Genomic DNA, 17,561 nt, shown 5'->3' with positions numbered 1-17,561 from the left:
CACCCAAGACTTCGTTGATCGATTCTAAAAATGATGCAGATCGTCATGCACATGGTCCCCCTATGAGGATAGTATCGGTGTCCGGAGCGTTCAGACATATGGGCGGAGAGTCGCTTCCGGACCACGACTTCGCGATACGGACAGATACTTGTTTGAGTTGTATAAGAGGGACTACAGGACCTGTGAGGAGAGTATTATTCACGCAATCGGAACTGCCGCTCACAACGGAAAATACTCGCGTCTCAAGGTCATTCTTGGTGTCCTCGTGCAATATTCTCTCACCAGGGCGATCGTAACACCCTTCGAGATCGCCGTTCTCGAGGACAAGTTACAGCTACTGAAGCAGAAGCTCGCGTTGACGGTATTTCCGGACGAGATTATCGATAACGAGAAGCCTTGGGCGCGTAGATTGCCACTAACCGTCATTAAACGACTGGCTCAACAGTACACCACCGAGTTTGAGTGGCAGAGAGCAGAGGTAGAGCTGAATAAAGTTCGCCCAGTACATTGCCAAGATCGAGGTGGACGACTTTGGGTTCCGTGACGTTCGCTTTATTCACTATCGGAGCGCTGTGGCCACTGGAATCCCCCTCCTATTCATTCATGGATGGCCTGGTGGGTTCTGCGAGGCCACCAAGGTGTTGCCGCAGCTGGTGGAGGATGAGGACTCGTATCCTGCGTTTCACGCAGTGGCCCTAAGCTTGGTGGATTTTGGATTTTCGTCTGCCAGCAAGGTGAGCATGAGTCGCTCCCACCATAAACCAGTGGCGGAGACGAGAGAAGGACGTACAGAAAGGGATTAATGCAGATCAATGTGGGGACGGAGGCAACAAGCTCATGCTCGCCTGAAGTTACGAGGAATACGGTGAGTGAAGGACTAACACCTGCACACGCAATTACACTACTCACTCATCCTGCAGTTGTTCGGGGCGGGGATCTTGGATGCCCGACGGCTCGCTTCACTGCCTTGAATATGGCCCTTCTCACCGCAAAGCGTACCGCATCAACGTCAGAGCCGCCGAGCCTACAGAAGCCGCTCAACCTGAGCTCTATGCGCAGGTACGTATGTGACGGGTACACTTAATAAAACGTGCCTGTACCAGCCCCGGGAAGCCACTCTTGGAGCCTCCTACTGATCAAATACAGAGCACGGGATACCGGAATGGTATCCCCTTGTTCATTCCAAGGCACTGACTGATATACGACGTCACGTTCACAGATGAAATTCTCTCCCCCCAGCTTCGCCGAGCGTTATGATCTAGATCGCACGGCGGCGTTCTTCGCCACTGACAACGGGTACTTCACCTTAGCCTCCACCAAGCCGCATACTATCGGCTCCAGTCTCGCCGTCGCTGGCCATCTGGCCTGGATCTACGAGAAACCGCACGACTGGACGGACCCTCGCTACGTCTGGACGGATGATGAGATTTGCACCTAGATCAGTGTGTACTGGTTTCCAACGCCCGATCCGACCGCCTCAAACCGCGCATTCTACGCTATGGAGCATAAGCAGGCTGAGAAGGCTTTCGCGGCATCGCAGGCCTACACGAAAGGCGTTCCGCTCGGCATGGCGCATTTTGCGAATGATATGGCCCTCTTACCAAGGCTCTGGAACAAGTTGATGGGGCCCGTGGTGTACGAGAGCGCGTACGAAATTAGTGGGCGTGTCGCTGCGCGGGAGCGCCCAGATGCTGTCGTGAGCGATTTGAGGGTTATATTCGGTCGAGGGAGTAATATGTGTGGGTGTGTGAGCCAGAAGAACGGCAACGAGGAATAATATGAATATGTTGGCAGGATACCCATGGGCGCACGGCATTCCTCCATGCACAAAGGGCAAAGACGGGGGAGCGATACGGGGTTCTGTACGACAGTTGATCGGGCGCCGATCAGGGAAACTCATCTCACGATAACTGACCGGCGCTTGAGATACCTCCACCGAGAGCTGGAGACCTCAGGAGTCGACGGAGCGACAGATCTAGTTTGGGGACAAGAGACTTTGTGGATGCCCCGATGCAGTCGGAGATTGTGATGTTTCCAAGTGAGTACTCCCAAAGTTCCTTCCGCGAATCTTTCTGCTTCTAGTGATTGTTCTTCGCTTCACGGGAAGAATCCATGGATTGTTCTGGATGATGAGATGGGTAATCAGTGTGCCTGACAGCGATGAACCCGACCTGAAAGTGCTGGTGGAAGGGTTGGGTTCGGCTCTTACACTCCCCAATCATGATTGTGGTGAGTAGATTCCAGCACATGGGGAAGGTTTCGGCACATGAACTCGCAAGGGTGCAGATATTATCGTGTTGTACCCAAGCTTATCCTTCATTTAACCCCGCACAGTTTTCATCAAACGCCATCCGTGGAGTTGCTGTGCAGGGATGCGAAGTTCGGCTATGGCTCCAATGGGGTGCTGGATTGCTTCGCCGGCAAAGGATCGATGCCGGTTGTCGATATTGACAATCAATCAAGCCTTCTTCGGAACTCGGCATTTCGACTTGTTTTGGCTCCATTGTAGGAGGCGGCGGCAAGATGGGTGGCTACCGTAACCTACGCTTCGAACTCCTTTTAAACGACCCGAAACCCCTGGCAAGTCCACAGTCCTCCCCACTCAACCTCCACCCCGTCCTTCCATTCCCAGCATCCCACAATGCTCTGGACCACTCTTCTCGCCTTCGCGGCGGTCGCTGAGGCGATGCCCAAGTGGATGGAGAAGCGTCAAGGCGGAATGACCATGCTGCGATTTGGATGCGCTCAGGTCGTCATTGACCGGCTCGACCCCTTGGTTAACCCGGGCGTGATCCCATCTCCTCATGTTCACCAGATTGTGGGAGGGAACGGTTTCAATGCGACGATGACAACGAGCGATGTCTCCAAGACTGCGACTTGCACGACCTGCGCCTTCTCCAAGGGTATGTGTCCCTGGCCCGACTCCCACTTCAAGAGACTCGGCTGACTCTGAACAATGTAGATTTCTCCAATTACTGGACGGCAAACTTGTACTTCAAGGCCCGGAATGGTACCTACAAGCGCGTCAAGCAGTTGGGTGCTGCGTAAGTAACCCGAGGTCCTCTTTCCCCAACTCCTCGCAGTTGCTGAACTCCTTTAGGCGACAGTTCAACGACGACTTCAGTACTGCTATCGATGGCGGTGTCCTCGTGTACTATGTCTCGGCTCAGCCAGGCAAGGTCACGGCGTTCAAGCCGGTGAGTTACCTCCTATTCGAAATGACAACTTCCTATGACGCTGACGGCGGGGTGTAGGGTTTCCGCATGCTCGTCGGCGACCCGACTAGCCGCAAGGTCGACGCCAATATGAAGAGGCAGAATTGCTATCGCTGCTACACGGGACCGAACTTTGGCGGTGATACTTCCGCCCCGTGCATGGACGCCAAGTAGGTCACTCCTCGTCACGTCTAGACTCCGCATCCGTTAACGACAAGTACAGTATCGACACCCAGAGCTTGCCTCCCCAGCCATGCAAAGGTGGCATCCGCTCTAACATCCTCTTCCCGACGTAAGTTGCCCATAGTCATAATCCATGCTTCCTTGCTCGACAGCAGCGCTAACCTTGACTACAGCTGCTGGGATGGCAAGAACCTCGACAGCCCAGATCACAAGGCCCATGTCGCCTACCCGACCTCAGGCCCCGCGAACTTCCTCAGTCTGGGCGGCAACTGCCCGTCGACTCATCCGGTCAGAATCCCGCAGCTCATGTACGAGGTTGTCTGGGACACCACACCGTTCAACGACAAGAGCCAGTGGCCCGCGGACGGATCCCAGCCCTTCTACTTCAGCTACGGCGATAACACCGGCTATGGCCAGCATGCCGATTACGTCTTCGGGTGGCAGGACGATGAGCTCCAGAAGGGCATGGATGCCACGAACTGCATGGGTGCGAAGTGCAAGGACATGAAGAACCAGGCCATCGCCCCCGCGAAGCAGTGTCAGGTTAAGACGGCTGTGAAGGAGGACCATGATGGATGTGAGTCGGAGCCCCGTTCCTGATAACGTGAAATGCATATGCTGACAACCTCGATAGGGCTCTCTGAGCTTCCAGGAATGGAGATGCCAATGCACTAGGGTGGCCGCGCCTGCCAAGCAAGCTTAGCGTGGTTGGTGACGAAAGGGAAGAAGCTTTAGCGTTCCCCTCTCCAGCTTCGCTACCGTGTGCAATACCCTTCTAGACTGCGTCTATTTTATTCATTTCCGAGTTGCATTTTGTATTATCTGTTGACGTGTTCGGCATGAAGAGTGCGGGTAATTTGCGGTGTGCGTCTGAGCGTCTGATTCCCCGACTTTGTTCACCAATTCTAGTCGATCGTTAGATAGATAAATTTAACCTAGTCGCTCGTTGCCTGATTGGCTTTCGGATATTTATTGAATTATCCAGTTCCCCAGGGCGTGAAAGGCTGATCCTCTGAAGGAAGACCGATGCAGAAATAGAGTACGACAATGCTCCTACTGCTCGCTCGGCCCCATGGCGAATCTATCTTAACCAGTAAATGATCTCCCCGTGCCATTCGGTTGCAATCCTTGACTGTTTATTACGTAGCAAGCTGTGCATATTTCCGATCTCTCCCTTATCCGCCAAAGACTCAATGCCAATCTCTTGGTGTTGAGCCTTCAAGCTCAGTGGTTGGCCGATCATGCGCATGCTTAGAGCCATCCAGCTCAGGGGGAGGGCCCGTCCCCATCTCAGCGTATACTTGTGGATTTCCTACTTTCGCCTCCTCCATCCAGGCCCCTTCGACAACTTTGCGCACCCCATCTTCCTCGGCCTTTCTTTTCCGCTTTACGCGCCTCAGTAGCAGCAATGCAATACCACACAGCAGCGTAAGCCCCGCTAACCCGCCCACCACGCCACCAGCGATTGCCCCGACATTGCTGGACGACTTACCTGGAGCTGGCGGTTGCGCTTCGCCACTCGGAGAAGGGCTGGTTGCAGCCGACTGTATCGCTGTAGACAATGCCGCCGCCGACGAGACGCTAGCCGCCGAATTAGGATACAGGTAGAATGCTCTACTCGGAAGCCTCGGTCTTTCGGTTGTATAAATAGGCGGATTCGTGTGCTCGATGAGTCTGAAATGATATTGCTTCGACGCGGCGATAACACTGTCGTCTAGATCCACTTTCCAGTCGAAGTTCCCAGGGTTGTCCATGGATATGTTTGCTACGCCGGTCGTCAACAGCAGAAGGTAAACGGCATTGTAGTTCAATTGTTATTACCCTGGAGCACTTTCCAGAAGGGGTTGTCATAGTCCTCATCGTGGAACCATGTTATGAACAGGTCGACGAGATCTGGCTGCGATCCAACACCCCAATTCCAACCCTTTTCCCAGGCGATGTGCATCGTGTCTCCAACGAGCCAGCTTTGCACGAGGTCCGCATTGTCTGAGCTCGGCTCGGTGAATGCTGAGGATACAACCGGTATTAGGCTCAGCGTTGCGCAGAGCGCGGCAGGAACAAGGCGCATATCGATCGCCGGGCGTCGTTGCAAAGATGCACGAAGCGTGAGGGAAATTTCGAAAACGAAATCAGCGCAGGAAAGTCAGTTAGTTGGGCGTCCAGGTCGACTTTGTACGTCGCAATCTTACCGTAACTCCGAGGGGCGTAAGCCCGAGGGAGCCCGTCAGCCGCTTTGGGGCGGTTTCATCAACCTCAACCAGTTCGTGCGGCGCATTGTGTAGTATTTGGACGACGGCTCGTTGTTGGACCAATGACGTGGATTGAAATAGACTTTGCCAGGGTGAATGGGGCCTTAGCGTGGAGGCTGAAATTGCGGCACCGCCTCAGACGTCGTTCCTTCTCGCGCGAGAAAGACATCATTGGTCATCACATTCAAGGCGTGCGCCGTCTTTATTTGTTCCGCATTTGTAAGTTCAAGGAACTTGATGCTTGAACTGCAAGACGGAGTTCTGCCACTCAAAGAAAGGCCGAAGGCCGTCCATGGAGGCGGATTCGGAAAAGTGACCATATATCCCTCGAGATCTAGAATGTGCTGGCAACAAATGATCCACCACAGGCTATTGCAGTCGGTGTTCCACTCTCAGTTCAAGAATAAGAAGACAGAAGAAGTAGCCAGGAACAGCGTATCTAGGAAGCGTTTAGCGTACGGCGCACATCACTAGCGAGTTCCTGTTCACCACCCCTTAGCAACGAACTCGACCCATAGACTCTGCAAAACAGTGGACTGCGAACGCGCCTTAAACTACATCAGACGACGGCTACGATAAGATAATTAGGGTTCTCTATATTTACAACATCCTGCTCTTGCGCCTTCGCGATCAACGCACTGCGAGACTGCATGAGCGCGTACGTAGCAACATCCCGCGGAGTTTTGTGATATTATGGTGTATCCAAAGTTAAGATTTACTTAACATATGCCGGTGCATTTTGCGCCCTTTCCGTTAATTCTACTCCTGAGTCACAAAAGCCCATCGCCGTAGTGCTGTCAAAGTAGCCAATCAAAGTTGAGGACAACAACCCACCAAAGCTTTCTCCGTCTTCTCCGCCTGCTCCAGTCACCAACATGTACCCCGACTGTGGAGCAAATGATGTGAGCAGAGGTGCGATTGATCAATTCCACGTACCGTTCGGCGGTGCTCGGTCGTTACTCAGCACAAGGCCCTACCATCGCACGTGTCACTGATGTCGAGGAGGACTCAAAGAGGCATATAAAGCTGCGGAAGTGAACACGGGAGAAGTTGCAAACACCGCGTTCTACCTCAGCAGCTTCCTTCAAAGAATCTACTTGTTCATTCCAGCAACATGCCGCACATCCCGATTTCGCCAGCGATCCTCTACTGGGGCACACCCGTCGTGCTCGTCACCACGACGAATCCCGCCCCCGAACCAAACCCCTCCTCCACTTCGCCAACGCAAAGGGCAGCACCAGCCAACATCGGCCCCATATCCTCCGCCTGGTGGCTTGGCCATTGCTGCATGCTCGGCCTCGATGCCTCGTCGGCCACCACGCAGAACCTGCTGTGCTCGCGCCAATGCGTTCTAAACCTGCCGTCCGACGACATGGCGCCCGTCGTCAACGCCCTGGCCCGCACCACCGGCACACCGAGCCTGCCTCCCCATAAGCTCGCCATGGGGTACCGCTACGAGGGCGACAAGTTCCGCGCGGCGGGTCTAACGCCCTTGCCTTCGTCGCTCGTCGCTCCGCCGCGGATCGCACAGTGCCCCGTCGCCATGGAGTGCGAGGTAGCGAAGGTGCATACGTTTATGGAGCATGACGCGGAGCGCGCTGGATTCGTGGTGGCGGTGGAGTGCAAGGTAGTGAAGATTTGGATCGACGAACGGCTGAAGATGGAGGGGTATAGGAATAGGGTTGATCCTGACTTGTGGCGGCCGCTGATAATGAGTTTCCAGGAGCTGTATGGGCTGAGTGGGAGAAGGAAGGATAGGGAGAGTGTGTTGGGCGCTGTGGAGGAAGAGAATTATAGGATATTGGCTGCTGGCAGTAGCGGCGAGGCTGAAGGGGATACGATCAGGTCTGGGTTTCTGCCGGAGGAGGGTCAGTAAAAGAGTGATATGACGTGCGCTGGTAGGAGATGCTTGAGATGAGGGGCTACCTTATTATATCTCATACTTGCAACTTCCCCGAGCATAGCGAACCATGGCCTATACAAATATACCGCGGTTGAGATCATATTAAGATGCCTTCCCGTTCTTCCGAACATGCTCATGATGGTGGGCTCTGCGCAGTATGCCCTTTCGACGGTTTTTTGATGCCATTACACAGCCGATATCTGTGCACGTACGGGGTCATACTATATCTCAACCTGGTTCACACAACCACACACAGGCCGTTTCGCTTACACGCGGACGTATTCGCCTTCCGAAATCTCCTGAGCCAAGGGCGTGTACCTCCATCGGCTAAAGTACGCCGGGGTAGATCCATTACCCCCGTTGCTCGTCGCATATGCACCTACTAGTGTACCTATTGAAAACTGTCAGTGACAGTTCGTTGCTACAGAACTTTTCAAGAGCTCCATTGAGCAAGAGTTCATCGACTCACCGGTAAATGGCCCACTTCCTCCAGATACAATAAGAGCACTTGCGGAACCCATGTTGATCGACTCCTGAGGGTTCGAGGTAGACGCGGCTGAGAGAGTGTACATGGAGCCTTCAGTTGCCTTGACGGAAAGGCGAATGGTCTGGTTTTGCCATGAGTCCGGGATAGGCACCACCTTCATATCCGGCACAGTGACATTCGGCTTTCCGGATGCTTCAATGCGGAAACGTAGCGTCGGAGTAAGCGTGCCGTTAGTTGCTAGGTTAATAATTCCAAGGTCGATGTGTTGAAGCTGCGTTAAGAAAACGGAAACACCGGCCTCCTCATCTACAGCGGAAGGCTTGAAGGAAACATCGACACTGTATTCGAAGATCGAAGCTGTCTGCTTGCGCGCAATGAAGCCTAGACCGTCTTGTGCTGGCTGAAAGTTGTCGCCTGCGGTGAGGTTAAATCGCGACGGAGAGATACATAACGTATTCGGGTGGCCCGGTGAGGACACAGCAAAGAGAGATGTCTTCGGCGGTCGCCAGAAGAGCAGCTGGCGCGGAATGCTCGAATTGGGAGGGAAGTCAATCATATCCGGGACATCAACGAACGGTCCGCCGCCTTTGATATCCTTGTTTTGAGGTGGAAGAGGTCCACTCATTCGCCCACGAACTACATCCGCGACGGGCCACCCGCCTTCTTCCCACGTGACGGGGACAAGCACCGTCTCCCTGCCCATGGGATAGACCTCCCAGTCCGGACCGGATCGCGTGGACAGGGCAACGGCCCACCAGTTTCCATCGCCATCTTGGAAAAGATCCGCATGGCCGACCGTCTGGAAGTACCTATCCGTATTCTTGGCTGTAAGAACTGGATTCTTGGTATATCCTTCGTATGGTCCGTGAATATCTCTTGATCGAGCAATGGTGGCGCTGTGGTTCGTCTCGGTGCCTCCCTCTCCGATCAAGAGATAATAGTACCCATCCTTTTTATACAAATGGGGACCTTCCGGGTTCCGATCTCCAGTCCCATTCCAGACCCTGAACGGTTCTGTTGCTGCACCCGTTGTGACGTCGATCTCACTGATGTAGATTCCAGCAGCGATGGCCATGTACGTTTTGCCATCGTCGTCCCAGAAAATGTCCGGGTCGATGTCGTTGGCCGGGTTCTCGACGCGCACGGGATCGCTCCAAGCATTGTTGTCGAACGGATCAGTAGTAGTGAAAAGGAGAAGCTTCGGTTCCCATACCGCAAAGGAGATGTACGACGTGATGAGATAAAAGGTGCCGTTGCGATAGCGGATCGTAGACGCCCAGATGCCCTCGCTCTGCTGACCATTGTTCAACAACTCAGGTACTTGATCCACCCTATTCAGAGCGTAGCTGGCCAACTTCCAGTTCGTGAGATCCTTGCTGGCAAATACTGGAGCGCCCGGAAAGGCCAGGAAGGACGAGGTTGTGCAGAAGAAGGTGTTGTCCCATTCTTGGACGAAAGCACAGCTTGGATCTGAATTCCATCCTGGAAGAACGGGGTTTGTGTATGTGCGGTTCATGCTGCTGCAATGAACCCACGACGTCAGCGCGACGCCCAGTGTCGAAATTACACGGAGGAACATAGTGTAGGATCGAATAGAAGTAGGATATACGACGTAGCGCCCGATGTTTTAAAGCTCGCAAATAGTAGAGTATTTATCAGTCCGACAGATTGTCCGACGTTTATTGCAACTTGCGCGTGATTGGTGCTACGCACTGTGAGTTTTTCCGCCACCACGTATAGACGAGAAATGCTTCGGCGTGTTTTAGTACCTAGCCCGCGCCATTACTCAGCGGCTCATCGACTCGCGCGAAGGCCCAAGAGACATCTGTTGCGAAGAGGGTTCAGGTCTTTCCTACGCTCGCTAGTATCCGCTGCAGGTCAGCTCAAAATTTCTTCTAGAGCTCTCAAGCCCAAGTTGAGGCCTTTTCGGCAACTTTGACACCCTCTTCCCGCCTGAAGAGCGCCTCCGCTGTTCGCTAGCCTAGCGTGTTTGTCCCCAAGTCCGTTATTCCTCTCGGAAATCTCTAGCGTGATCGGCATGTAGCTCTACCGGTACACCCCGCGTTGTTGAGAGAATTTTTGCAAAAACCCTACATCATCGCGGTGTTGAAGGGTTAGGCGTAACCGAAAGAGCCGTGGTGTATGTATCTTCGAGCTCCAGTAAGGTGCGATTGCGTATCTAGATGATGGATTCGAGCTCCGGTTCCATGTGGTCGACCTGAGCGGAGGGAGGATTCGATAGCGTGTGGGCTTCGGAAGACGGTACGTTCTCGGTATGCTTTCGAGGTAATTCAGCACCTAGGTATGTGAGGTGTTCGTAGTAGCCAAAGTAGGCATGTTTCCTATCCGCAAGTTGCCTGGCGGGCGTCTGGACTGCTCTCGGATTCGGAACATTCGGCCTTACTTCGGGATTCCGGAAAGGAGCCGCCCTGATTGGATGTCAGAAGTGACGTCACATAGCGATGGATGGAACATCACGACACCGCACGATTCAAACTCTGAGAGAACTGTATACATTCCACACTCGCTGCTGAGAATAATACGTAAGACGAAGATACAAGCGAGCGTCCATTCATCTCGCTAAGCAAACTAGAAAGCTCACCCCATGCCATGCCCTCTCCCCTAACCCCCATAACTCGAAGAACGACGAGGAAGTAGCTCCTGGACTCCGACAACTCTCATCAGGCATCCGGGATGCAATACCTCTGTCCGATCTGCAGATTCGGGCAACCCCACAGCACCGACCGATTCAGGTCGTAAAACTTGTTGAGCTTCGCTCCATCGCAGGGGTCGCCGATGAGTTCGCAGCACGTTTGCTCGGATCTTACGGGCTCAGATAGGTGCCCTCCTGGGCATGACGGTTGAGGAGGAATCGCAAGACAGTATTTGCAGCCAATCTTGAGATTCGTGCATCCCGGCCTCTCAACCCCGAGGTTGAGATCAAAAAAGTGGTTAATTTTGTTCCAATCGCCTGGCGCGTTGATGAGCTTCTCGCAGGTATCTCCGGATACCACGGCCCTTGACTCGGTGCATCCTGGCGTCAGCGAAGGGCATGGACCGAGGAGTCCACACATCCGGACGCAGTACGAGCATCCAGCGCGCAGGTTAGGGCAATTGTTGTGATTGATGGAGGGATTTTGTCCGTAAAACTGCTCGAGCGGAATTCCAGCCTGTTCGGCAACGCTCGCACAAGTGTCTCCGGGTACGACGAGATGCCAGATACAACAAGCGGGCGCCCCTGTCGGGCAGTCATCCCATCGCCTAATAACCGCTGCAGCCTAGGGATCTGAGTTAATGAGACGGCCTAAGCGGAAGGAGAAGCTTACAGCGAGGCCAAGCACACCCGCAAAGACGATTGTCCTCATCCCAGGAAAGATATCAAGGTATTGAGTCGTCGGACGGTCGAATAAGTTACCAGTGGAGCTATAAGCCTGTGGTGTTTAAAGTGGTTTAGTACCGTGCGTCAGTGCCACACGACTATTATCTCTGATTTATATCTTTGGAGTAGGGCCCGAGCATCATCGTAGCACGCCACCAGCCCTACGTGCATGACCATTTCATGTGTCACCACGTACTAACTGCAACCTCACGTATACCAACCACGACAATACGAACAGGAGGTGAGCGCTCTGCTCACGGGGCGGTTGTATGGCAAAGTACACCGACTTTCCCTCCACCCGAGGCATCTTGAGACGTAGCGCGACCTCCTGAGCGCCGAAAGCTGAACTGAGCTGTGACCACAGCCGGCTAGCTGCAAGGCTTAGGGAACTGGTGGGGATAGCGGGTCATATGACCCGGCAAGAGATATGTTAACAGGCCTAAATCGCAATGCCAAGACCCACAGGAGGTTCTCTCACGATGACACGGGGTCACTCCACCGAGCCCCGGTGCAAATTGAACTCGCCTTCACAGTTTACTTCCGTTTCGTCTGACAAAGGAGCAGTTGTACATTATATCTGAACAGATCGAAATCCTGCCCGAACAGTTTTCCCTCACCATATACGGTAACATGGTCCCTCTTCAAAACGACGGTCCCAAGATTTCCAAAACGACCCCAACATCAGTAGCCCTGGTATTCTGCTCAAGCTGAAGGTATGCAATACTTCTCCCCGATTTGGAGATTAGCGCAACCGCGCCAAACGGTCGGGTTCAGGGTATAGAATTGTTCCAGTCTATCCCAGTCGCCGTAGCCACCAATCAAATCCCAACAGGACTGCCCTGAGTAGACGGGATTGGACCATGTCCCCCCGGCTGCCTCGCAATCGTCGGCAGGGGTATCGGGGAGGCAGTATTGGCAGCCAACCATGAGGTTGGTACAGCCCTCGTTGATCGTAGGGTTGAGGGCGCGGAACTCGGCAAACAAGGCCCAGTCACCTGGAGCGGGCTGGTTGAGCAGGTCCCAGCAGATATCTCCCGACTGCACAACTTCCGATAGAGTACATCCCGGAGCTGTCTGTGGACAACCACCAGTATTACCTGTATCGCCGGCAACGCAGTACTCGCACCAAGCCAACATGTTCGTGCACACGTCATTGATGGACGGGTTTAGGTCGTAGAACTTGTCAAGTTGGATGCCAGCAGCGTCGGCAACTCCTTGGCAGGTCTGTCCGGCAGTGACATAGTACCTCGCCGTGCATGAGGGAATGACTGGAGGGCACCAGCGCTTTACGGCAGCAGCGGACTGAGGGCGTTAGCAGGATGCTCAAATTGCGGCGAGGGAACCATACAGTGAGGCTGAGGAGAGTAGCAACGAGGAGTGACTTCATCTTCTCTGGAGGCTTTTCAGTGTTTGGCAGTGGGGAAAAGTCGGTTTCTGATCTTGCATGATTCTCCCTCTATGTTGTCTAATATATAGGCTTCTTGCGTCACCTCAGTCGTCCACACCGCAGCGTCCGACATGGCTGCATTCCACCAGTCAAGAAGCACAGACCCTTAGCCACAGGATCAGCGGCATGTGGTCTATTACGAGCAGAAGGCAAGCAGCCTCATCATCGCGGGAGGGAGCAGGCGGCCAATCCCGCGTTTCAGCTGTGCGGAGAGCGGTCCCGAGAGAAAGTGTGGCTTTCGAAGGGCTGCGCTAGACCTTGTGATATCAAGAGCTGACCTTGCTCAGGGCGGATATCCGGCGGTACCGTGTTCTAGAATGTAAAATACGTCAAAGAACAAAGACTGGAAAGAGAGCGCAAGGACGGGGAAGTCCCCCAGCCCGGGCTGCGGACATATTTCAAGAGCCCCATCCGCCAAATAGGTCTTAACAACAGTCCGACACGAACTCGACACCCACACTTAGAAGAACAACCATCAACCGTTCAGCCAAAGAGGACTAGCAGAACGTCCGTCGCCCCAGCGCATCCGATACCCTGAGGGCCCCGAAACTACGATGTACTAGGTATTGCAAGGTCACGAGGAGACGAGTCACCCCACACGCCTCCCCGACACCGGTATCCATCAATGCCTGCAGCATTCTGCGACATAGTTCGTGGCCTATTTGGGGTGGTGAGACATCACCTCCTCCAAGGCGAGTGGCGAAGTTCACCGCTACAGCAACGGTAAGGCTCTAGCCCTGCTATCTGGACCGAGTCAGCCCACTGGCCTTACCGGTAATTTGCCGCTTCCACCCGCCTGCCGAACCGTGGGCCTGTGCTAGGCCACTTGAGAAAGCTAGACTAAGTGGCGAAATCGACGGCTCGAACACCCGGTCGATCGCCACGGTTTTCCAAACGTAATGCGTCATGAAACCTCTTTCGCTTTCACTGACTGATGTTCACTCACAAATCGCGGAGTCGAGAGATATTACCATTACCGTCCCCTAGATTCCTATTCTAACGCCCAGTAGCCGCAAACACCAAAAACGCCCTCCAAACGCCGAACTATGCAAATCTTCTACGACCCTTCCACGATCACGCTTTCTATGTGCCTCCCTCAACCTCTCCCAATCAAATCCTCAAGCAATACCAATACCCCGCCAGCATATTCAAACACGTCGGCCCCACATCCGGATTCCAGCTCATAAAGTCATTAAGATTGACCCCCTTCTCCACCGCAATCTTATAGCAGTAGTCGCCCGCCACCGCCTGATAGTACTCCTTGCAACCCTGACGAACATTCGGCTGATGCGGGTCCGGCACCGTCGGATTCGGCACGTGCACGCAGTACTTGCAGTTCGGCTGCAGGTTGTCGCAGCTCGGGTTGTGCACCGCGGGGTTCCAGGCGTAGAAGTTGTTCAGGCTGAGCCCCGGGTACCGCGCCACGATGCTGGTGCAGATGTCGCCCGAGACGACCGTGTAGAAGGTGTCGCACTGCGCGGCGTAGTCCGTGGGGCATGTGGGCGCTGCGGCTTTGCTGACGCAGTAGTTGCAGCCTGAGTACATGTTGGAGCAGCCCGCGTTGATGGACGGGTTTAGCGCTTGGAAGGCGGCGGTTGAGAGTCCGTTGGCGGCGGCGACGGAGTCGCAGGTCCCGCTTGTGACGAGGTAGGCTTTTGTGCATTCGGGGATTAGGGCGGGGCAGCTCCAGTCGCGTTTGAGGACCAGGGCGGAGGTGAGCCCGAAGAGGGTAGCGAGAGGGACGAAGCGCATGGTGGAATATGTTGTTCGCTTGGTTTTGGGTTAGAGTGGTGGTGTGGTGCTTTTAGAATTCAGTGGTCTTGGAGAATTTCTGTGTTAGGGTAGCCTGCTGAGGGCTTATATGCCTCGTGGAGATTCTATTAGTGTACGTTATGTCGTCACGAGAGGGTTGAGGGCTACACGTGGTGTCTACGCAGGTCCAAGAGTGAGGATAGCGTTGCATCTGTACGAAGAGGAGGTGCAGAAGGTGAGGGGTTGTAAGCCGGGTCCCGACTAAGGCTGCATGTTGAGCGAGTCCAGATGCTTAGAGCTGAAAGTTACCCCTGTTCAGCATTTGCCGGCATCCGAAGAGGACGACTTCGACGTTTATGTCGCGGTTCGCATAGAACTCAGTCTCTTTTGATCCGGCGAGACGCCTTTAGAGTTAGAACATAAAAGTCCGCTCCCCCGCCTCTCGCGCGCTGAAAGGCTCCTTCTCCAGTCTACCTAAGGACTATCCATAAGCCACGAAAGACGAACACTTCCACTGGGTTCGTCAAAGCTAGCGTCAACGTTCCCGAGATCATAGATTAACTCACGCACAAGGTAGTAAAAAGCTCACTCCACCACGATTATCGAACATCATCTGCTCCGTTCCGCTGCTCTACCCCGGCTTCCCGCTCCTACCACAGAGTTCCTCTTACGTAAGACCCTGGATCGTAAGACATCACGTTTTGGTGAGAACGGTGGGCGAGGCTGGGTGAGTGCGCACTTGTTGTCCTAGGTGCGCATATTGCAGCACGTTATCCTCTGCTATTAGGAGTGGCATGACGTCTCGCACGAGGACTTCAACTCACGACTTTGGAATGTCGACGGTGCTTTCTAGGAAGCGTCGGGGTGCCACTCATACTTGCTCGAATAGAAGCAGACTGCATTAGGTGAATGATAGAGCGCTGCTAATGGAAATTCGCTGGTCCTTGCGAATCGCCCTGCGATTCATCGAGAGAAGCCCCCTGGAGCCCTCTCGCTCTCCATCCAGTCCAGTTACTTCAGCCGCTTCCTAAGGATGACTCTTCCCTAACGCAGAAAAAGCTATGAGTACCGAACTGTGCCGCCATAGACGGCTACTCATGTAGAAGGAATCTCCCGCCCTCTCCTCGGCGTTTGGTCTTTCATCAACAGTAAAAGAAAAGACGCGGATGCCGTGGGCCCCTTGGCCCGCCCGGATGAGCGACCCTAGCCACTTTCATCAATCAAGAATACCCAGCAAATCATTACAAGCGGAATACTCTCCGTCCGAGACCGCCCATCTACACGCTAGCACGAGCCCGAATCCTGAACGGCACTCTGCCCCTAGGCTCCAACACTCCAAACCCAAATCTCCGCTCGCTCATCTCCAGATCCTTCCTGCTGGCAAGGATTTCAATATCAAACACGGTGACGAGGATAGCGAGTGTGAGGATGGTCTCGTATTTGACGAAGCGACGCCCAGGGCATGCATGCACGCCGCCGCCGAAGGGCACCCATGAGCCATCAGTGCCGGACATGGAGAACTCGGGCTCCGCGCTCTCGCTTTTGGGAAGGAAGAATCGCTCAGGGTAGAACTCGGTTGCGGGACGCGAACCGCGCTGTGGAGCGGACCACACGGCGGCGTTCATGTGCGCGGTCGTGGAGCTAGTGACGACGGGGCTGCCTTTGGGGATGGACCATTCGTTTAATTGGAGGTCCTGTGAGGGTTGGCGTAGGATTACGCCGTGGGTGCGCAGTCTGAGCGTCTCGGCGTAGACGGCTTGAGCGTAGGGCTGGCGCTGCAGGCGCTCCATGTCGAACTTTGGTAGGCCGCGCTCTGGACTTTCGATCTGGCACGATCCGGCCTCTTTTCGGATGCGCTGTAGGAGTTCTGGTCTGAGGAAAACGTCTGCGAAGAGCCAGAATGCGGAGGTGACGGTGTTGTGGTTGCTCCTATCGGATTTGGTGAGTAACTGCAAGATGGAGCAGGCTGACTAGGTGCACTCACCCCCATAGAAACCCCAGATCTTGGGATGCGATGGTATCCTGATTCTGCCCATCTATGGTTGAGAACAAAACCTGCCTCTCTCGGACGAACTTCGAGCCCCAGTAGGCATCGTCTTCACCAGAATCGACAGTTGTCGCCGTGGGATCGGAGTGCTCCTTAGCCCAAGCATGCCACTCCTTGACCGCGGCGAGGCATTTATTCAGTGCTACATGCGGCTTCGGTATGAGGAACTTAGGTAGCCTACTCGTGAGACTCCAGACGTTGTCATCGATGGTCCAGAAGTTGGCCAAGAAGTCCGGGTCGCGCTCAAGCAGAGCGGGCCCAACGACGGAATCGATGAGGGCAGGCGCAAGGAGCGTGTGCTTGAAGACATGCATAAAGTCCTCTCCGTGGACCCAATCCCCAGAGATCCCCGACCGGAAAGCGTTAAAGTGGCTAGCTATACTCTTTTCGAATCGCTTGCAGAGAGGCGCGAAGCCGGAGCCAATGAGAAACTGATGGTGTGAAATAAAAGTCCGATACTCTAGACGGTTCCTCGCCTCGACGTTAGTCCCTGGGTACGGGTTGGCGTATGGGCCGGAGTCATCCCGCTTATAGGCCTTCAATGCCTGCCGAGACAAGCCGAAGCAGGAATATAAGATCTCGGAATGCATGAAGAAACCGGAGAGGGTCTTGTTTCTGAAGAGCGCAGCTACGTTGGCGGGGCCTTGGTTAAAGTAGACGTCCTTGAAGAGAACCCTGAGTCGGATCGGATGTGGGTAATCCGAGAAATACCTAGTAGAATGTGAGTGCTGTTGCTCTGAAGCGTCTGCTTGAAGAGCCAATACCTCGCGCTTAGGAGGAATGCCAATGGAGTCCGAAGGAAAGTGACAAGAATGCCTCCGAACGTCACCACCGTGCGTGGTATGCGAGGCGCTTTCGGAGCTTTGTCGTGGCCTTGCGCCTTGAACGCCGATAGGAAC

At 54.3% G+C, this 17,561-nt stretch overlaps 9 protein-coding genes across 9 annotated transcripts; 3 read left to right on the top strand and 6 right to left on the bottom strand.

The window, feature by feature from the left end:
• Positions 1-62: 62 nt before the first annotated feature.
• Positions 63-1,777, top strand: BU26DRAFT_527162 (alpha/beta-hydrolase; the record flags this gene model as incomplete). Its single annotated transcript, XM_033830754.1, has 6 exons — positions 63-182; positions 308-421; positions 504-721; positions 921-1,063; positions 1,263-1,408; positions 1,439-1,777. 6 exons carry the CDS (start codon positions 63-65, stop codon positions 1,775-1,777), a joined length of 1,080 nt encoding a protein of 359 aa, XP_033691935.1.
• A 606-nt stretch (positions 1,778-2,383) lies between these two features.
• BU26DRAFT_32151 (uncharacterized protein) lies at positions 2,384-4,316 on the top strand. Its single transcript, XM_033822070.1, has 7 exons — positions 2,384-2,903; positions 2,963-3,044; positions 3,101-3,197; positions 3,255-3,385; positions 3,439-3,507; positions 3,572-3,975; positions 4,033-4,316. Exons 1-7 carry the CDS (start codon positions 2,642-2,644, stop codon positions 4,071-4,073), a joined length of 1,086 nt encoding a protein of 361 aa, XP_033691934.1. The 5' UTR covers positions 2,384-2,641; the 3' UTR covers positions 4,074-4,316.
• Positions 4,317-4,448: 132 nt separating this feature from the next.
• On the bottom strand, positions 4,449-5,517 carry BU26DRAFT_599534 (uncharacterized protein). Its single transcript, XM_033835107.1, has 2 exons — positions 5,220-5,517; positions 4,449-5,163 (listed from the first exon to the last, which is right to left on the bottom strand). The coding sequence occupies exons 1-2, from the start codon at positions 5,464-5,466 to the stop codon at positions 4,589-4,591; spliced, it is 822 nt and encodes a 273-aa protein (XP_033691933.1). The 5' UTR covers positions 5,467-5,517; the 3' UTR covers positions 4,449-4,588.
• Positions 5,518-6,676: 1,159 nt separating this feature from the next.
• Positions 6,677-7,615, top strand: BU26DRAFT_32123 (uncharacterized protein). The gene has a single exon (XM_033822061.1). The coding sequence runs from the start codon at positions 6,762-6,764 to the stop codon at positions 7,521-7,523; it is 762 nt and encodes a 253-aa protein (XP_033691932.1). The 5' UTR covers positions 6,677-6,761; the 3' UTR covers positions 7,524-7,615.
• A 115-nt stretch (positions 7,616-7,730) lies between these two features.
• Positions 7,731-9,733, bottom strand: BU26DRAFT_32128 (glycoside hydrolase family 43 protein). Its single transcript, XM_033822062.1, has 2 exons — positions 8,020-9,733; positions 7,731-7,941 (listed from the first exon to the last, which is right to left on the bottom strand). The coding sequence occupies exons 1-2, from the start codon at positions 9,614-9,616 to the stop codon at positions 7,817-7,819; spliced, it is 1,722 nt and encodes a 573-aa protein (XP_033691931.1). The 5' UTR covers positions 9,617-9,733; the 3' UTR covers positions 7,731-7,816.
• A 483-nt stretch (positions 9,734-10,216) lies between these two features.
• On the bottom strand, positions 10,217-11,723 carry BU26DRAFT_558360 (carbohydrate-binding module family 50 protein; the record flags this gene model as incomplete). The annotated part of the gene is made up of 4 exons (XM_033832555.1): positions 10,217-10,466; positions 10,741-11,315; positions 11,364-11,468; positions 11,613-11,723. The coding sequence occupies 4 exons, from the start codon at positions 11,721-11,723 to the stop codon at positions 10,217-10,219; spliced, it is 1,041 nt and encodes a 346-aa protein (XP_033691930.1).
• Positions 11,724-12,118: 395 nt separating this feature from the next.
• Positions 12,119-12,803, bottom strand: BU26DRAFT_558359 (uncharacterized protein; the record flags this gene model as incomplete). Its single annotated transcript, XM_033832554.1, has 2 exons — positions 12,119-12,718; positions 12,765-12,803. The coding sequence occupies 2 exons, from the start codon at positions 12,801-12,803 to the stop codon at positions 12,119-12,121; spliced, it is 639 nt and encodes a 212-aa protein (XP_033691929.1).
• Positions 12,804-13,973: 1,170 nt separating this feature from the next.
• On the bottom strand, positions 13,974-14,543 carry BU26DRAFT_395145 (carbohydrate-binding module family 50 protein; the record flags this gene model as incomplete). Its single annotated transcript, XM_033822738.1, has 1 exon — positions 13,974-14,543. A coding segment is annotated over one exon (570 nt), but the record flags the coding sequence as incomplete, so codon positions are not given.
• Positions 14,544-15,477: 934 nt separating this feature from the next.
• On the bottom strand, positions 15,478-17,451 carry BU26DRAFT_446044 (cytochrome P450). The gene is made up of 2 exons (XM_033824603.1): positions 16,600-17,451; positions 15,478-16,544 (listed from the first exon to the last, which is right to left on the bottom strand). Exons 1-2 carry the CDS (start codon positions 17,250-17,252, stop codon positions 15,893-15,895), a joined length of 1,305 nt encoding a protein of 434 aa, XP_033691927.1. The 5' UTR covers positions 17,253-17,451; the 3' UTR covers positions 15,478-15,892.
• Between the last annotated feature and the right edge of the window lie 110 nt (positions 17,452-17,561).

This window comes from Trematosphaeria pertusa (genome assembly GCF_010094035.1).
Source record: "Trematosphaeria pertusa strain CBS 122368 unplaced genomic scaffold BU26scaffold_1, whole genome shotgun sequence".
Taxonomy (NCBI): domain Eukaryota; kingdom Fungi; phylum Ascomycota; class Dothideomycetes; order Pleosporales; family Trematosphaeriaceae; genus Trematosphaeria; species Trematosphaeria pertusa.
Note: the sequence above shows the minus strand (reverse complement) of the source record. Positions and strands in the feature narration are given on the sequence as shown.

Bases quoted from the DNA above. Each gene is read 5' to 3' on its own strand.
- BU26DRAFT_32151 (XM_033822070.1), top strand. From the start codon at position 2,642: ATGCTCTGGACCACTCTTCTCGCCTTCGCGGCGGTCGCTGAGGCGATG. The intron at 3,508-3,571 runs GTAAGTTGCCCA...CCTTGACTACAG, and splicing joins TCTAACATCCTCTTCCCGAC to CTGCTGGGATGGCAAGAACC. The intron at 3,976-4,032 runs GTGAGTCGGAGC...CAACCTCGATAG, and splicing joins GAAGGAGGACCATGATGGAT to GGCTCTCTGAGCTTCCAGGA.
- BU26DRAFT_599534 (XM_033835107.1), bottom strand. From the start codon at position 5,466: ATGCGCCTTGTTCCTGCCGCGCTCTGCGCAACGCTGAGCCTAATACCG. The intron at 5,164-5,219 runs GTAATAACAATT...CGACCGGCGTAG, and splicing joins CTTCTGGAAAGTGCTCCAGG to CAAACATATCCATGGACAAC.
- BU26DRAFT_32123 (XM_033822061.1), top strand. From the start codon at position 6,762: ATGCCGCACATCCCGATTTCGCCAGCGATCCTCTACTGGGGCACACCC.
- BU26DRAFT_32128 (XM_033822062.1), bottom strand. From the start codon at position 9,616: ATGTTCCTCCGTGTAATTTCGACACTGGGCGTCGCGCTGACGTCGTGG. The intron at 7,942-8,019 runs GTGAGTCGATGA...AGTTTTCAATAG, and splicing joins AGGAAGTGGGCCATTTACCG to GTACACTAGTAGGTGCATAT.
- BU26DRAFT_446044 (XM_033824603.1), bottom strand. From the start codon at position 17,252: ATGCATTCCGAGATCTTATATTCCTGCTTCGGCTTGTCTCGGCAGGCA. The intron at 16,545-16,599 runs GTGAGTGCACCT...CAAATCCGATAG, and splicing joins GATCTGGGGTTTCTATGGGG to GAGCAACCACAACACCGTCA.